The sequence below is a fragment of the Lates calcarifer genome, linkage group LG6, assembly GCF_001640805.2.
Source record: "Lates calcarifer isolate ASB-BC8 linkage group LG6, TLL_Latcal_v3, whole genome shotgun sequence".
NCBI lineage: Eukaryota > Metazoa > Chordata > Actinopteri > Centropomidae > Lates > Lates calcarifer.
Genome location: NC_066838.1, coordinates 14735890 through 14754508, shown reverse-complemented (window position 1 = coordinate 14754508; position 18619 = coordinate 14735890). Strand labels below are relative to the sequence as shown.

Below are 18619 nucleotides of genomic sequence, written 5' to 3'. Positions count from 1 at the left end.
AGAATAGTTAACAGGTTGCTCATAGCTGTATCTCACCTTAAATCAGTAAATTACTGGTCATGGACCGGCAATAATTAGAGGTTCAGTTTCACGTGGTAGTCCCTTCCAAATCAGATCAGTCTGGTTTGCAAAGCTTCATGGGATAAAATTTTGTTCTAGTCTTCAGATGTCAAATCTAATCAAACAACATGGCCTTGTCCTCCAGAATCCACCTGCTCGGACGGATTTACACTATTAGTAGATCAAACAAATCTCTGACTTATGTTTCTCCCTCTGTCTCTCAGATCAAGACTCTGGTAGGAATATATCAAGAGGGCCTCAGTTTATCTGTGCCTACTTTGACATGCAGCACAATGTCATAAACACACACACACACATATCACACGTACATTACACAAATGTCATAAGTTTATTACCTTGGCGATGTTGAAGTGAAGGGTGTGGTGGGAAAATGTCACCTGCAGAAACTTAGCCAGAACAATCCGGTTATGCAGAGAGCATGTGCTCATATTTTCTCCTTTTTTTCTCCCCCCCCCACCCCCCTTCTTGCTGTTCTCCCGGTATTTCTTTCATCTTGCTCATCCCTTTCCTCCTCTTTCTGATTCCTCCCTTTTTCTTGGCTCTCTTCTCAGGTTGACTTATGCTTGCTCATGCCCCGACCTGTCTCTCCTCTATCCTTAATCAATCAGATAGTAAAAAGTCATCCATACTCATAGATAAAAAACTAAGATAAAAATAAAGATAGACAAAACCATACATGTTGATATTTGAGTAAGGATTTGTATATATGTACGTGGGTGCATGTGTATGGTATTGAACTATGTATGTGTAAGTGTATATATGCGCTTATGTAGGTGTGTTGTTTTTGTTTTTTGTACGATTAGGACATTTGGTTTATATGGCAAAATCATTCAAATATAGATCATAAAAACATTATAAATATAAATACTTTTTTAAACAACTGGGTAACTCAAAATGTGTGTTTGCTAAGAAAGTATAGTACCTCTATAAAGTCCTTATTAAGTTTTTAATAATTAGTAAAACAATTCTGCAATTTATGACTTATTAGAAAGTGGTGCCCCACATTTTGATGTTGAGTAGTGTTAAGTATCTTTTATATGCTGTTGAGATGTACAGCATATAAAAATATGAAAGTATTCTCATCTTTATGTAAAAGCCACAAAAAAGTGCTCTGCTACAAATGAAAGTCCTGCAATTATATGTATTTCTGATGAATTACTGGGTAAATAACATTGCTACTATTGTAGCTGGTTGAGGTGGAGCTAATTTGAACTACTGTTATTTATATTTATACTCTATTTTTTCCTTTAATAGTTCATCTTAGAAGCTCGTCATCATGTTTTGTGTGTAAAATATTAATCTCTCAAGTCAAATAAATACAGATAAGAAAAAGCAGGACATTTTCCTGAAGGATAAAGTAATGCGCAGATACTCAAGTAAAGTTCTTCATATTTGAACTTATGTACAGTACTTGAGTAACCGAAATATAGTTTAATTAGTCCTGAACTTCAAAAATGTATTATTTCTTTCATGATGTTGTACACTGTCTATTGACATGTGTCTACACTGCCATCGTCACTATTTACTGTGTAGACTTAAGAGACTTAGACTTAGACTTTACTTTATTGATCTCGTTGGGATGACTCCTTCAGGGAAATTAAATAGTAGTCTGTGATAGGAGGGGAACAGAGAGAAAAAGACATTTCACCATGACAACAGTGGATGTGGTTGCTGATGGTCGCCTATATTCCCATTTTTCCCATCCCAAGAAAAAAACTACTAGTGTTAACCATGTGTTCCACCACAGTAGCGCAGATGTTATACACAGAAGCTTCAGTGTATGAGTGTCTGCCGCGGCCCCTCCCTTTACTCCGCACCTGCATATGAACTCTCCCGGTCCCACCTCGACGGGGCGCGGTCCCGGGGAGGTGGAGTTCACCGCCGCTGTTCTGGGAACATTTAGCGTGTCTACACACTCTGCACATCCGCTGCATCCACTGCGCAGAGTGTAGCCACACCTCTCCTCAGTCCTTGCGCTTTGCTTTGTGGTTTGTTATTTTTATTTCGTTATTAGAACTGTTACCATTGGGAACTGGTTTAGTCGATCCGTTCACGAGAAGGGCACCGACTAAGGAAGATGATGCCTCCTGACCCGCTGCGATCGGCGATGACAATCGGGAACGCGGAGGACACTTCGCTCGCTGTACCCTCCGATAACAAGCTGCGCTCGGGACAGCAGCGCGTGCTGGATCAAGTGCACACCATCAAGAGGAGCAAGTCCAAACACGGGAAGAACGGCTCATTGTCTCCCTCACCTACAAGTATGGAAAAAAATCCTTTAAAACCTCACAATGTTAAGAATAACACATTTGTTGTATCTTCATTATTTGCCATGTCCCGCGGTGTTGTCTTTTATTTATCCTAATATGAGTGTTTTACTTTTGTTTGCCCGCTGTTGTAACACTATTATATAACTAGTTTTTCCTCTTAACTGCATGAGTCATAAAACTTCCCTAGAAGTGGTTGCTGCATCTTCTAAAAAAGCTGAACATACTGTTGACCTGTACCGCGTTTTTGGCCCAATAACCTGGGAGAACCAGATATGAGTTGTGTCGTTTGGGGAAAAACCCTAGAGACAGGTGGGGAGTTGTATAATTTATCTGTGAAGGGTTATTAGGTGTAGAGGGTTTTTATTGTGACAGTCGTGGATATCAGAAGTTGATTAGGCCAAAAGTGACTTTTGCTGGAATTATACAGGCCGAAATGTGAAATGTGATCCCTCTCCACTGTTAAACTATGAAAGTGAGTTTTGTTGGAGTGAGCTGAGAACCAGCATGTCAGAGACACCTCTTTATCCTGAGCAAGACAGAGCTGTTTCTCTCTGTTAGTTAGTAAGGAATGTAGCCCCATGGGCTTGGAAAAGCCCACATGCACATTTTGAAAATTACATTTTAGTCTTTCAAAACAACCCTGGTATTTGGCATTACTGCAAGAGGAATTATAAAGATCCACCAAAATTGAGAAACAGAATGTCTTGTGAAATGTGTCCTCACGCTAAGTTTATACGTAGTGCATGGCATATATGGCATCAGAGGAATTTATCAGTAGCCTATGTTAGTAATCTGTAAAGTAGGCTATCATTGTGTTACTTTATTGTCTTACTGACACTGTCAATGCTTCAAGCAATTGTGAAATTTGGGTCAGGCATGATAAGACACTTCTGGCATGTTTAAAATTGGCCTGCAATATAGCCTTTAGTACAGACTGAAAAATGTAGCCCATATGAGAGACATACAGCCCAACCAAAAGGCTGTACCTGAGAAGTAAGTGCGTTATCATCTCTGCTCCACACAACTAATAGCTTCAAAATCAACTCTTTACAGTGAAAATGCGAAATGTACGCATCCCTTTATAGTCACAATTTAAGACAAACCAATTTCTCCAAAGAAAAAGCAAAGTTTCTACCAGTAAGGTGCAGACTTGGGAATACTTTGCTCAAGGTATATATCTAGAAAACACACAGCAGTAGACAAACACTGAATAATTAGGAGAATAACCATAAGGTGAGAGTTATACACACCCCTGAGGTCATACAACTACTCTTAAATTCTTAGTTTTACTACTGGGGCAAATGCTAATTATTTTGTTCAAAAGAAGCTTTTTTTTCTTACAGTGTTTTATTGACAAAGATTATTTTTCGAACACTTGCCTCTGTGGATTTTCCCGTTAATGACCACGACTTATTCTGTTCTTTGACATTTTAAAGGGCAGGTCAACCAAGTAACAAAAACACATATTTTCTCACTCATCCCAGGTTTTATCAAGCCATATTTTGGTTTTATGTGCTGAGGTTATAAGATTTCGCCCTCTGATGTTCCTGTTTCTGCGCCAACACCATTGAGGTTTATGGTGCTCAAAGAGTTTAAAGGCACAGATGATTCAGATTTTCCCGCTTAAGTGTACAATACAGATAAAGCTGTTTTCTACCACTGTGTCTACCAAGTGTCTATATAAAAGCTGCCCAGAGCGAGGTCTGTCTGGTGTATTGTTTCTGGAGGACATGTTGCTGTTGAGTATTGGAGAGGCAGCAGAGGATTCAGACATAGATACCTGAAAATCTCAGCATATTAAATCAAAATAATTTGCTTGGCCAGACAGTCACCTGAGAGGGAAAAAATGTGGGCTTTTTTTATGATTTAGGTGAACTGACCCTTTAAGGTTACAGTGGGAGATTTCTTCCTTTCCTGCACACAATTCACATATGTTCCTGCTGATGATAATACTGTTGTTTTGACTGTCATAATCCTGTAATGGTGAAGTCTCAGCCAATCACTCACTCGACAAGACAGTCAGACAAAGGTGCTAAAACATGCTCCTGTGTAAAGGGTGGATTTTTCCTAAGCTCACGCACACAGTTCCCTACGAAGCCTGCCAAGTGTGACTGACCTGATGTCATGTCTGTCTGTCTGACTAGTCATGTATATTGATTCTAAAACCTGTAATATGTGCACAAAGGTCTTCAAGGCTGCCCTTTAAACAAAATAGTGGTAGAGCAGAATGATTGTGTGTCATTTACTGTTGGATAAATTAATTAGTAAATGAGTCAAATCAAACAGTGCATTAACAAATTACTGAAGAAATGTGCGCTATTAGATTAATGTACACCTTAGGGCAGATTTACCACAGTCTTGCCAAAACAAAGTCACCAAATTAAAAGCACAGAGAATTATTAATGAAATGGGTAAGGAAATTGTAAATAAAATAAATCCACCTTTTAAGGTTCCTTTAAAATACCTGTTAAATGTAACTGTGAATTTGGCTATTTATTTCCTTTTTTTTAAACATAGTATTATTGATCTCTAGATTTTTTTTTTAAATTTAAATATTGAATATTTGAAATGAATCTAATATAATTTAATAAGTTGTTTTTTCCCTTTTTAAATTTAATATATGTATTGGTGTATTACTTTATTCACGGTCTTCAAATTCCTCTTCAAACTGTCCAGTTGAATATCAGTTAATGAAAAGGTTTTATAAGAGATTACAAGACTGTCTTTGTCCACCAGAAACCAGGGAAGCGGACCGTTTTAACAGTGAAACACATGTGAGTCAATCTGATACCTCTGAATTTTCCAAATTTAATTAATTTTAAAACATTTTAATTCAGCAGTGCTGCAAGTTTGGTCTTTTGGAAGCAGAAATCACCACAAACATGTGGTTGGATATTTTACATTATGACAGCATGTCTTATCAGTGTGATGGAAATCTGATGATAAAGACACCTCTTTCCAGTAACACCCTCCCCCATTCCATTGTGTAAAATTCTCAGTGGGGGCTTAATCTTCCTTTGATTATCATCTTGACATGAATCCAGGTATTTGTGTTTCATGTGACTTTATTTGTCTTACAACCCAGTAATGTCTTGAGAGTAAAAGAGTAATCACTGGATTTTCACTCGTCTCCTCTTTTAACAGGTGTGATTCCGCAGACTTTGACAACATACAGTGAATTTGGATCGTTCAAGTTTTTGCCAGGCAAAGCAAATGGCACCTACAGCCGCTCCACCGCGACAACGGGCTACAGCAAAGGGGTAATTGTTTCTCTCATGTAACAGCACTGCATGTTATTGTAGAGATAATTAGAGCATGAACCCATCTCTCTCTCTCACAGACTCTGCATGAAAGGACAAAATCTGTGTTTTTGACTATAAATACAGATACTCAACATTATCGGTTTTACTGAGATGAAACATGCCATTCATACATTCATTTTTGTCCATAAAAAGTTGTGTGTTTTGTGTGGTAATGCGGACTAAGCTTCTTAAAGGGAACTAACAACTGTATTACCATGCAAAGATTACACTTGGACAACAATAAAAACAGATTTAGACAACAGGCTAGCTGTTTCCCAGTTTCCAGTCTTCATGCTAAGCTAAGCTAACCAGCCTCTGGCTTGAGCTTCATGTTGAATGGACACACACAACCTTCTCATCTAACTCTTGGCAATAAAGCAAACAAATGTACATGTACTTCCCAAAATGTGAGATAATTCTTTTAGTAAAATAACAGAAATTGGCTCATGCTTTGAAAATGCACTAAACATCTTCATGTGGTCCTTTAAAGATACACTTACTCATGATTAAGATGCCTTATAGCTCCCACATGTGACAAAATCCCCTCCCATTTTACTGAAAATGTTTTGGAACTCAACTGTGAGAAGTTTGGTGTTTTAATGGGGTGTATCCATAAGTTTATAAATTGGTGTTAACACCAAGTGGGAGGGTTCACTTAGTCATGGGTGACTTACAGCGTTGTTCAATAAAGCATTAGACCATAATGATGCCAGGCAAACATTATGGTGTTGCCACATGGGTCTCTCGAAGACAACATTTTTCCTGAATCAGTTTTCAATCTGTTTTTTTTTTCATGTGCCTGGATGTGTGTCTATGCATAGAACAGTGTGTGAATCTGATGAACATTTTCAGAACATACTTTTGTATCCAGCAGCCAGGTGTGTGTGTTTGTGTGTGTGTGTGTGTGTGTGTGTGTGTGTGTGTGTGTGAGTGTGAGTGTGTGAGTGATATCCTCATTGTGGGAAAGGACAGATATTGTTTTTTGAGTGTCATTCTAAATTCCGATCTTCTCACAAAGAGTCAGGGTGAGTTCAACTCATTTGCAGAGCAGGACTAATCCAAATTCCACAAAGGAGTAATGTTGACTTCATCGGTGTGGTTTTGGGTGTGCGTATGTGCTTGTGTGTGAATGTGTAGCTCTGGGTTAACCTGACCTTACCCGCTGACAGTGAGCTGAGGCATTTCTTGGGAGTGTGGTGATGTGTTCTCGCTGGTGAAGGTTCATTATCATCACATCACTGTATATATCTCTGTCACATCCTTTTTTAGAATGTGTGTGTTGATTGTGTCCCATTATCTAAATTCCACAAGTGAAGCTAATTCTGGAGTTGCTCAGTAAAAAATGAATTACAGAGCTAGCAACCACAAATTCTGCCTTGGGTCATAACAGGAGCAGTGATAACCCTCCCCACTTTTATATTTCAGTGTTGATATACAGTGACCACTTTGTTAGATACATCAACACATTGTAGTCCAGTGACAGACCAGCTTTAACTATGACCTCACTGACAAGCATGTAATTGAATTAGGACATTTTTGCCAATATAAAGGTACATTTATATGCACATATTACATTTATAAGGTACATTCATTCAAAGCAGTAATGACAGAAATGTCAAAGTAATATCTAACTTGGTATGAATTCTATAGAAAAAAAATCTTTCTGTCATCTGGTAAATATTGTCAGCAGCAGCCTCTTCAGTTTCTGTTCGAGGGCACGTCGTGGACTATGAGTGTAATTTTCCCCTAGTGGCATCAGAAACTGTCTGCTTGCTTGTGCGGACTTGATTCTTCCCTAAATTTTGTTTTCCAGGCAGAATGTGACTGAGAGTTTATCTGACCTATAAAGCAGCGGAGCCTCATGACTTAAAATACGAACCAGATGTCAGAACTCAACCAGAACTCAAACCAACCTGCAAGTGATCCAGTCAGCGATCCAGCTGCAGTTTTGTGTTGCTGATATTGCTTGATACTTGACCAAACATTGCTTTGTGTTTTTCATCTACACAAAAATAATCTGTATTTGACGGGTTACTGATGTTTTTAACTGGATTGCTTTACCATCACGTCAGTAAACATCAATAATACTCTCAGTCACAATTTCTAAATTATTGATGGCAGTGCACTTTCTTGTAGCATACAGGTATACCCTGCTCTCTTTCATGTTTCCCATCTAAATCCCATTAATAAGAATGAAGTGATATTTTTAACTAAACACAGAAACATCCTGCTGTTTGTCTGTGACGCTTGTATTTGCTCTGCAGAATTTGCATCTATCTTTTCCTGTCCAGCCTCTGGTGTAAAAATGGCTCCAGTGGCTCAGTCCACCTGTACCCAAATGAAGGGAGCATGCAACACTCTGAGAGTAAACACGCTGTCAGTGCTTATCAAGCATGTTGCTGACAGACTTCTCCTCCATCAGGCTCCAGTAACTGAGCAATCAGTCCGGTTTGAAACAGGAAAGAGAGTCGGTACACAGACAGAGGATAGGGTTAAAAAAAAATACAGTGTGTGTATGTGACCTGATTCTATAAAACGTTAACACATCAGCTGCAGTGATTAACTGTGAGAAAAAAATCTTGTGAGTTCTTAAGCTTTGATGTTTATGATTTTTGGGTGAGGAGAAGGGGGACGTTTTTCCCTTCATTGTCTCGCTGGTGCACACTTCCCCCTCTTACGAACGTTCAGTGCGTCCAAAGACCAGCAAGAATGTCATCTTCTTCCAAAACTGCCACATTGTAGCGTGATTTTTCAAACAAACCAATGGGAGACAAAGGTTTAATTGCGAGAATGACTAATCATTAAAGCATTAGCAAGACATGTTCTGTCATCTTGCTCAGCCTATGCCAAGTTTCTTTATTGATTTCTTTTTGGCAAAGCTTGAATAGTGTGTTTTGTATACACACACACACAAACACAGACATACAAAAAGCCAAAAAAGCAAATGCAGTATAAGTATAAATTGGAACAATAACAATACGTGACAACGGGGGATTAAGGTGTTAAGTGACATCAGGATTTTTAAATGTTAATGGGTGCTGTGTCTGACTTGTACACACAAAGCTCCTCTGTGAGAAACTGCTCAACTGCTCCAGCAGTGTCATAATGCACACAGCTTGAGCTGGTCTCCAGTGACAACAGATATTTTGTTACCTTGGTTTGTGTAACTGGTCGGTGCATTCCACTGGCCTCAACATGAAGTGAGAAGGAAGAAAAGGGGGGGAAAAAAAGAGGTATGCAGGCTTTGTGTCAGGTCAGACTCCTCTGTCTAGGTTAACGGGGGGATATCTTTGAAAACTGTTTATGTAAAAAATGGGTCACCTACTTTCTTCTGTCTTTTTTTCTGACTTGGACTGTTGCCACAGAGAAGCCTTAAGGTTATGCAGTGTTTTAATACATACAGAGAAAAATACTCTGACTTTAGCTACAGCTAAACTACAGTTTTCCACAACTAGTTAGTGTGGACTTTAATTCAATCTAAAATATAAAGTGTTGTGTAGACCCATTATCCTCTGGAGAACCTTGAAATGAAATCTTCAATGTCAGTAAATCTCATGAGCCACACGTTCTTTCTTTTTAGTTCAATGTTCAGAAGAGTCGCACTATGTCCACTAAAACTTTGGGAGGAAGACATTTCAGCTCCTCAGGCACGTGGGAACAGCAAATCAAAGCCTCCAACTGGCCCCAGAGTCCCAATGGGCTGAAACCCAGTCGCAGTGACCCTGCCTTGGCTCCTCCATTTTCTCCTGCCCCAGCACCGGTACAGGCACCTGCACCCCTTATGGTGATCATTAATTCTTATTCTCTTAACCTGCAGTGTCGCTGAAGTACCTAAAATGATTGTGCAAAACATATGTTTGTGAACATAAAAACTGCAAGTACTCCACAGAATCAAATTAGCATTGTAAACTGCTCTTTACTCAGAGAGCCAAAGGGCAGACGGTCCAGAGCCAGCACACTGTGCAGACTCGAGTAAATAGACACAGCACCTATTCCATGACCAACGGCTCTCAGCTGACCAACAGCCAGACGCGCATGGTCCGGCCGCCCTCTGCCCAGTCCCACACTGAGGGCAAGATGGGTACCATCAAAACTTCTAAGATCGAGCTGCAGCAGTCTGCGTGAGTTCAACTTGCTCCCTGTCTTTCAAATTTCCTGCATTAAATGAACTCCACGCTGTTATTCAAACTTGTGACATCAGATTAATTAAATATCTAATTTCTGTTTCTCCAGGATTAACAGTGGGATAAACCTGTCAGAAATCACTCTAAAGGAGGCTGTAGAGTACCTGTCTCACCCTGATGACAATTTCCAGCAGTTTGGAGCCACCTTCATCCAACACACCACCTTCAAAGAGGAGCGTGCTAAACAGGAGGTACGAGCACTCTCACACAAATACACTGCAAATGCCTCTAGTGCAGACACGCCCTCCAAACATGCAGAAGTGCACTGTAGTCTTTTTTCACATCACTTTTGTGTGAGCATTGTCTTCTTCGATAGAAATTCAAGCAAAGGAGCGCTCTATGAGGACCTTTGTGTAACCTGCCTTAAGGGAAAGGGAGGAGAAAGCATTTGTCATCACACTTGGCTGCTAGCTCTGTTTGTAGCTCAGGGTGCTGTCAACGCATCGCCACACCTGAAAGTGTTGGATTTTCCTCAACCATTCCTTCCACGTTTCTGCATTGCAGGTTTCCGAACTAGGGGGTATCCCCTTTCTGGTAGGCCTGCTGCGGAGCCCCAGCTCTGGGGTGAGCCAGGCTGCCGCTGGGGCTCTGAGGAACCTGGTGTTTAAGGACCAGAACAACAAGCTGGAGGTTCAACACTGTGGTGGTATAGCTAAAGCCCTGCAGCTTCTAAAAGAGACAGATTCTACTGAGACTCAGAAACAAATCACAGGTAGGACAGATTATTGAGATGGGACCTCAAAAAACTGGGAGATAGTGAGACACAGTGGGGTTTTAATCCCAGGTTAAAACATATGCCCTATACCCTAAACCTTTTGGGAAATTCTCACATACAAACTGACAGGCCCTTTTAATGTATTCTTATTGTTTTTAGTAGAACATAAAGACTGCATGACGCATGGATGAAATGACTCACACTATAATCAGAAAGCTTTTTATTTTTAATTGCTTGTGACTTGATTCTTCTTGCAATACGCAGGCCTGCTATGGAACCTGTCGTCCGCCGACGAACTGAAGGGAGAACTAACAGCGACGGCACTGCCAGCCCTGACTGAGAATGTGGTGGTGCCATTCACCTGCTGGTCAGACAACAGCGCCAACAACAACATACACCCTGATGTCTTCTACAATGCCACAGGGTGCCTGAGGTGAGAACATTTCAGATCAGTGCCTCCAATTTGTGCCTTTATGTGGATGATTTTTACGACTATAATCTTTACTGATAGTTCTCAATTAGTTTTATACAATAAATAGATAGATAGATAGATAGATAGATAGATAGATAGATAGATAGATAGATAGATAGATAGATAGATAGAAAACACTAGGGACACTTTTCAATATTGTACAGATGAAATGATTCAACAACATCAGTGGCAAGTTAATCAATAATAAAATAATTGTTAGATGCAGACCTAGTCAAGATATTGCTGTACTGAATTAAATGTATTGGCCCCACTCAGTACAGTGAGCAGCACTTTTATCTGATGTCTGCCTTCAGTCTTTTCATTCAGCACCTGTAAGAGTTTTGTGTGAAGTGCCATACACTTCACCTAAATTGAAGGACCACATGAATTTAATGCACATATATTATTATTGTTTATTAACTATAGTTATAGTTGATACTGCAAATACTGGTTATGAACAATCATGCTGTGGAAACCTCTGTGCACCACGTGCCTTCTCACCATGATTGTGTTTGCTTTACAGAGGTATGATAGTGCAAGTTACATGTTCAGGCACCTGCAGTTCTGTGTCTCTTATTATGTTCTAGACATGTTAGTGTTTCCATGTTGATTTAAATGGGTGATGGATGATGTGTGTAGGAACCTGAGCTGCGCCCAGCAAAAGGAGAGGCGTGCAATGAGAGAGTGCAGTGGCCTCATCGACGCCCTCATGAGTTACATCCAGTCCTGCGTGGCAGAGGATAACCCTGATGACAAGGTACACCTCCATCAACTGGAACATTTTCCCATCCACCACTGATATTTGTAAAAGGATACTCTACATTTTTCAGGCTTTTGCTTTAGAATGCAGCTAATCTGTAGTGTCATTATTATTCTGGCACCATTGCATTGCTTGTCCTCCCTTAAGTGCCACTGCTAAACAAAAATGAATTGAGTTAACTTTTAGCGGACTCGTAAATTATTTTCTGTTATTGTCTGTTTTAACTCCCAAACTCCCCGCAATACCACCGTCATCATCACTATCAGTAAAACCGATGACATCAAATAGAGTTGAAACAATTAATCAGTGAATAAGTCCTCTTTTTTTCAAGCAAAATGCTGAATATTTGTTGCTGCTTGACAGCTTCTGTCGGAGTCATGTACGCTGACGTATACTGGTTTACTCATAGTTTCTGTTGAACATGTCTTGTGTCTCTCACAATGTGCTCGGTCTAGATGCTAAGCACATGCATGCATCCAAATACATATACACATACACCCCCTTGAATGTCTGTATGCGCACTGGCATTCTCACACCGCTCACTCCATAAACACACACATGGATAGGTAGGTAAATACTGCAGGCGGAGCCAGCATGTGTATATATTTAGTGTGGGCCGATGTGTGTATCTGCTCATTTGTGGGAGTTTTGGGTGTGGACGCAGGCTTAATGCCATGTCTGTGCTAGCACTGTTTACACAGGCCTCTTTTAATGAAGTAGTATGAGATTATGAGTCGTGTTGTATGACTGTGCTTTGTCTGTGTGAGAGACAGAGAGAGAATACATTTAGCTTATTTCAGCTCTGGAAAGGACATGTCGTTGTTTTTCACTGTCTTTGTAATTAAGGATAATTTTTCTGTGAATTTTTCTGCCTCATTAACTAAACCTGCCTTAATTTCCTCAAACTCATTATTATTTTAGTCAACATGTTAATGTATCTGTTGTGGATGCTCAGTGGATATTTGCCCAATCATTTGGAGTAATGGAACAGAAATTCCAGTATTTGCAAACCTGGATGTCATTCTAATTTATTTTTGTCCGTTGGTATGGTTATGTAATTACAGAGATTTGCGTGTCCCAAATCTCTGCGGTCTCTTTTGTAGAGATTTTGGACATGCATATTTTTTTTCCTAAAATCCCCTGATATTTAATTTTTATGATGAGAAACTTAGAAACAAGAACCATCTTTGTATTATCTACTGTTTCATAATGTGAAACATAATGCATAATGTGGCAGGTAAGTCGGAAACTAGATCTGCTAGTTATATATAGTTAAAATAGTTATCAGAATAGAATATAAAAATAGTTATTAGAAAAGTTAGACTGGGGAAAAAAGATATTTGAGTGTACTAATCTCCTCTCCTGTCCTCTCCTCTAGTCTGTGGAGAACTGTACATGCATCCTCCATAACTTGACCTTCCAACTGGAGGAGGAGTCCCCTGGGTGCTTCAGAAAGTATGCTCCTCCGACAGAGGGCAAGAAGAGCCCCACAGTTGGATGCTTCAGCCCCAAGAGTAACAGGATTCAAAAGCAGGTGGGCATCAACCAGCAAACCTCCCATCTGTGATTGTTCACGAAATCGTGACGGGACTTCCAATCCAAGCACCATTTCCATTCTCCCACCTTCCTCTCTCCTCAGTTTTTGTTTGACGTGAATCGGCCGATGCCAGAGGACAGCAACCCGACGGGTGAAAATTGGTTGAACCATCCCAAAGCTATGCAGACCTACCTGTCTTTGCTGGGCTCGTCCCAGAAAGACGCCACCCTGGAGGCCTGCTGCGGCGCCCTGCAGAACCTCACTGCCACCAGGGGACCGGTGAGTGCAAAGACGATAATTATTGGGCTTACCATTTGCGTGTCTTTGGATATTTGGGATTATCTCATATTGATTTTGGAGAGGAGAAAAGCAGCAGAGGCAGAGAGAACTGGCTGATTTTATGAGAAAGGGTGGAGGTTCTTCTCCATGGATTCAGAGGTAGTTAAAATACAAAAGAACTTTGTCAAAGGGAAAGTGGGAGGCATGCAACAAAGTCATCTGGACTGGATTTCACAGTGTGCATATGGGATGAATATGAACCGTTATAGTGAAGTGGGAGAAACAGCTGATGTATTTCTCTCCTTTTGTCCTGCTACTATATGTTGCGCTGTTTTAGGGCTCCAGTGCCATGAGCCAAATTCTGGTTCAGAAGTTGGGTGCTCTGCCGCACATGTCCTCTCTGTTAAAGTCACCTAATGCTAGCCTGCAGAAGACGGCCATGTCCCTGCTGAATAACTTGTCTCGGACCAACGGCTTGCAGACCTCCATAGGTAAGAAAAAGCGTGAGATGTTGATGTCACCTACATAAAAGTAGTTTTTGTCCACATAAATCTGATTTACTGGTTTCCTTCTCTGCAGCAAAGCAGACTCTGCCTGAGCTCACAAGCCTTCTCTCCTCTGGACCCCGGGAAATGGGGAAAAACGACGATACTATAGCAACAACTTGTAACACAGTACGGAGTCTGATGCTGGGAGACCCTGAGGTCAGCAAGAAGGTCATTAATAATGAACTGGTGACATCACTGGCTGACCTCAGCGAGAACGGGTCAGTTTTTATTCATTCATTTCTGCTTTCATAGCCACAACATTCTGAACTGCCTCTGTGATCGAAAGGTGATACATAGATAAACTCCTCCCCTTGCTTTGCCTCTCTTGTGGTATTTATCCATGCAGGTTGTTTTGGGTCTTAAATATATGTTTATTTATCTTGAGATCTGTCTGATTCTTGTTTGCTTCACCATGATGCAATGGAATTTTTTTGCGGTGCTCGCAGCACTGATGAAAATAAATATTTAAAATGCCAACTCCTTCCTCCAGACACAATCTTCCTGTTACAAAATCATTGTCAGAAGTTGCAGTTGATTCGTTGGTAAATTGGATCTGAATAGAGATGTTGCTGTTGGATCTTGATCTCAGAGACGCGTATCTCAAAACACAAAACCAAAACTGTCTCCATGGCAAGATACCGCTGAGGGTCAGTGAGAAAAACTGTTTCTATTTTATGATTTTGGTGAGCCATCATTTCGAGGCACTGTAAACAACATAAAGACCTTCACAAATAATGATGCGGGATGATGAGCAAACTATGAATTCCTCCCTTTTTACAGCAAATATACATCAAGTAAGCTTGTAATCTACCATCACCACTGCAGTTTCTATAGCAGTGTATTGGCCAAAAGTTATTTTCTATCTGCTTTTGTCTTATCTCGTGCTGCTAACCTGTGCTCTCTCTTAATGTCTGCTCCTCTGTCCTATAGGTCTTTTCCCAAAGGCAGCAAAGCAGCCTCACTGCTGCTCTACAGCCTATGGAACGAGAAGAGTTTTCAGGGTGTTGTGAAAAAGGTAAATTAGACAGAAGCGAAACGCATAACATTTTGCTGACTGTGACTTAAGATTCTCTTAAGGCAGACGCGCACATATGCATCAGGTTAAAGTTTAGCACATGCTCCCACTGCTTGTGCAACAGCAGTGGGAGGCCCCCAGCTGAAATGGGTGGGTGTTTGTTATTACTTCTTTGGCTCGCACAGTCACTTTCCCTTCCCTCCTGCCACACCCAAGAGTTCAGCGAACACAGAAACAGTCAGACTGGAATCCTGGCCGACTGGTTTTCAGTGCTCGATGTCTATTATGAGAGGAGTAATATGTGGAAATTGGAAAGACAGAGATGACAAAGAGGTCAAGACAGTGAGGGTCAGAGGTGGACAGGGTGGAGCACAGACAGAATACATTGAATGTTTCCTCGAAATGTGTGTGTGAGTACATGAGTATGAGCAAGTGTGCCTATCGTATGAGTAACAGCAGTGTGTATACATGTTATGAATCAAGCCAAAAAAAGTGACAGATAAGTAGAGCTGGGAAGAGAAGCTGGTTTTCACACTGCTGTAATTCGCCAAAGGCTCCTCCATGTGTTGACGCAGTGCTTTTCCTTTCATAGTTAGGGTGAGGGCACATTGTGTGTGTGTGTGTCTATGCATGTGCTTGCATCTGTGGGACACCCTTCACTGATTTCTTTTGAACTTTACACTCCACAGATGGGATTGGCCAAGTCGCTTTTTGTCAATGAGAACACCTCAGCAGTGCACAGGGCGATGCAAGTTATCGAGTGAGTGCAATGAATGAGTGGCACCACGCAAGCCCGAGAGGTACGGTCTCTGTATTTTTGGGATGTTTGTAGCTGCATGTATTCAGGATTTAAAGGCTCAGTGGGGCCAGAATGAGCAGATTTTTCTATCAAAGGGATTACAACTTTTTTCTCTCCTCTCTTTTCTCTTTCCTCTTTTCTTCCATGTGCTCGTGTGTGTACTTGCAGATGGAAACCAGCATGTTTAGACACTGCTGTGGCCACACCCTTGCAACAAGGAGAAGTAAAATTCTTCATATAATAGCCTTGCTGAAAGATCCTAGCAATTACAAGTCAATCATGTATTGTACATACTATAGAGAAAAAAGAGCTTTTAATTTGAGTAAACCTGCCGGTGTTATATGTATTTAATTTGGATACGTTTCTGTCTGTGTATATACATGGGTGAGAGTGTTTTTGGTAGGTGAAGTGTGCATGTGCTGAAACCTAGTTCTCACAGGCTGTCAACCACAATACAGACAATGTGGACAGACCATGTTATCTGCAGTGAAATGTTACAGAAGACACACAGTGACTATTCATATCCATAAACGTGTCTACAAGTGGCCTGAAGTTAAAACATCTGTGGCCTTGAGGACTGAGCAGCTGAAAATGAAAGCAGTAAGAAAAATATATAAACAGTTTAAAAGACTATTGTGTGTGTTTGTGTTAACTGTTGCTATCAGATAAAATCTTGTACATCCAAAGCGTGCGCTCTGTAGGTATAAAGTACAACAGCAACAATTTTAGAAATCAGTTTTTTTGTTTAGTCTTTTTTTTTTTTAATTGTTCACTTTTTTGAAGTTGATAGGTTTAATATGGTTTAATATGTTGAATGTACCTACAGTATGTAAAAAGGCAAAGCAAATGCTCAATTCAAGAGAGAAATAGCACTTGGGTTTGCAAAGTTTCCACACAGAAGCAAAGAAATGCTACATTTCTAATGTTAAATGCAGTTTATTTGAATTTTTTGTTACTTCATTCTGTTCACTTACAACAATAGTGCCCTAAATAGTTGAGTGAATGGTTTGACATTTGGCAAACAGCCTTATTTGTTTTCTTTCTGGGAGTTACACGAGAGGATCAATACCATGACAGTCTGTACAGTCGGCAGCTGGTTAGCTTAGCTTAGCACAAAGACTGGAAAAAGGGGAAACAGCTAGCCTGGCTCTGTCCAGAGGTAAAAAAAAAAAAAAAAAAATCCTCCTACCAGGCATGAATATCTTGTTTGATTAATTCATACAAAAACTAAGGTGTTAAAACAACACTTGGAACTCATCAAACCATGTTTTTACACCTAATTTTTTGTGTAGCTTAAGCAAATAAGACATAAGGTGTTTGCCTGTAGTCGGAGCCAGGCAAACTGTTCCCCTACCGTTCCCAGTCTTTTTGCTAAGCTACGTTTACACAGTGATGGCTTAATATTTTGTAATGATCTTCTCATCTAAATCTCGACAAGACTGCAAATAAACGTATTTTTCAAAGTGTCAAACTGTTTCTTTAAGTAGTAGTACGAAGCGCCTTCTTCCATTATATTGCTTTGTCATTAACTTGCATATGGAAATCTACAAATTCTCTTGTGTTGTTTTATAAAATTTGTTTGTGTTCTTGCATACACTAAGAAACTGGAGACCGAGGAGGTAGTAGTACATGTAGTACATGACATGTAACACCTGGGCACAGCTGGAGCCCATTCACTTTGATTTACTATGTATAGAAATTTGTAGCAATATATTCAAACAGTCAGTCCATTAAAAAAAAATCTTATAAAGTATATCCACACAGTCAGCGTTAGCTGCTGGCATCACACATAGAGTCTTTTAAGTGATCTTTGATCTAATTCAATAGAACAGCAAGGAGATCATGAAGGGGCTGTGCCCTCGGACATAATTCTAATGAATTATGATTTGTGTGCGCTACCTCAGTTGAGAGGTACATATTCAGATTTACTTAAAGTACAGGGTACTTATACATTAAAGGGTGTCTGCTCTCATAAGTACAATCTTGTTTACTGAAATCAGATGATTTTAAAATGTATAAAATTCAAATTCTTTCTGAAACCTCAATCACTAACGCATCCTTGTGAGGAGATGAGATGGTTGGCAGCTGTGGGGATTCTCCACGGTCCCATGATACACTGCAGTGGACTGTTTTTATACTCGAGACACACAGTCACGCTGAGGTTCGCTTGCCTCGGGGAAGATTGATGTCAGTATTTCTGAGAATGTATTTTTGGAGAAGTGTGTGTGGCCTATAATTAGGAGCATTCCCTGTCACTCAGTCTGTACGTAGAATAAATGACATATATGCAGACAACATTGTAAGTGGTGATCTTTTCTTCAACAACCAACTAACTATTCAGTGTACTAACATACTATGTGCATATTAGACATATTTACACAATATGAGCTGTGTGGAAAGATAGAAAGATACTGGAATCTGTGTTCATCCCATTTCTTGAACTAATTAAGCTCTAAGTTCTCATTCCAGCTGGGTTTTTGTGGTGTTTGTGTATGCATGCCGTGACTCTGACTAAGAGAACAGCTATGAAAGTAAAACGAGAAGCCTTTTCAGCTCCATTTTCCAAATTGAGTGTAAGGGTCTGACTGAAGCAGGGTTGGTGAGATTTAAATCCCAAAGGTTGATTTTTTAATGTGTTTTTTGCACATTGCACTGTT

At 40.2% G+C, this 18619-nt stretch overlaps 1 protein-coding gene across 2 annotated transcripts; it reads left to right on the top strand.

Moving 5' to 3' along the window:
- Positions 1-1964: 1964 nt before the first annotated feature.
- Positions 1965-18257, top strand: LOC108877916 (plakophilin-1). 2 transcript variants are annotated; one of them, XM_018668162.2, is made up of 15 exons: positions 1965-2342; positions 5496-5611; positions 9234-9413; positions 9578-9774; positions 9887-10028; positions 10342-10549; positions 10817-10985; positions 11664-11781; positions 13163-13318; positions 13424-13600; positions 13938-14091; positions 14180-14366; positions 15079-15163; positions 15853-15963; positions 16131-18257. In XM_018668162.2, the coding sequence occupies exons 1-14, from the start codon at positions 2159-2161 to the stop codon at positions 15925-15927; spliced, it is 2148 nt and encodes a 715-aa protein (XP_018523678.1). In that variant the 5' UTR covers positions 1965-2158; the 3' UTR covers positions 15928-15963; positions 16131-18257. The 2 variants fall into 2 exon arrangements, with proteins under 2 accessions (XP_018523678.1, XP_018523677.1); XM_018668161.2 differs by having other exon boundaries at positions 1970-2342; positions 9234-9437.
- Positions 18258-18619: the final 362 nt, after the last annotated feature.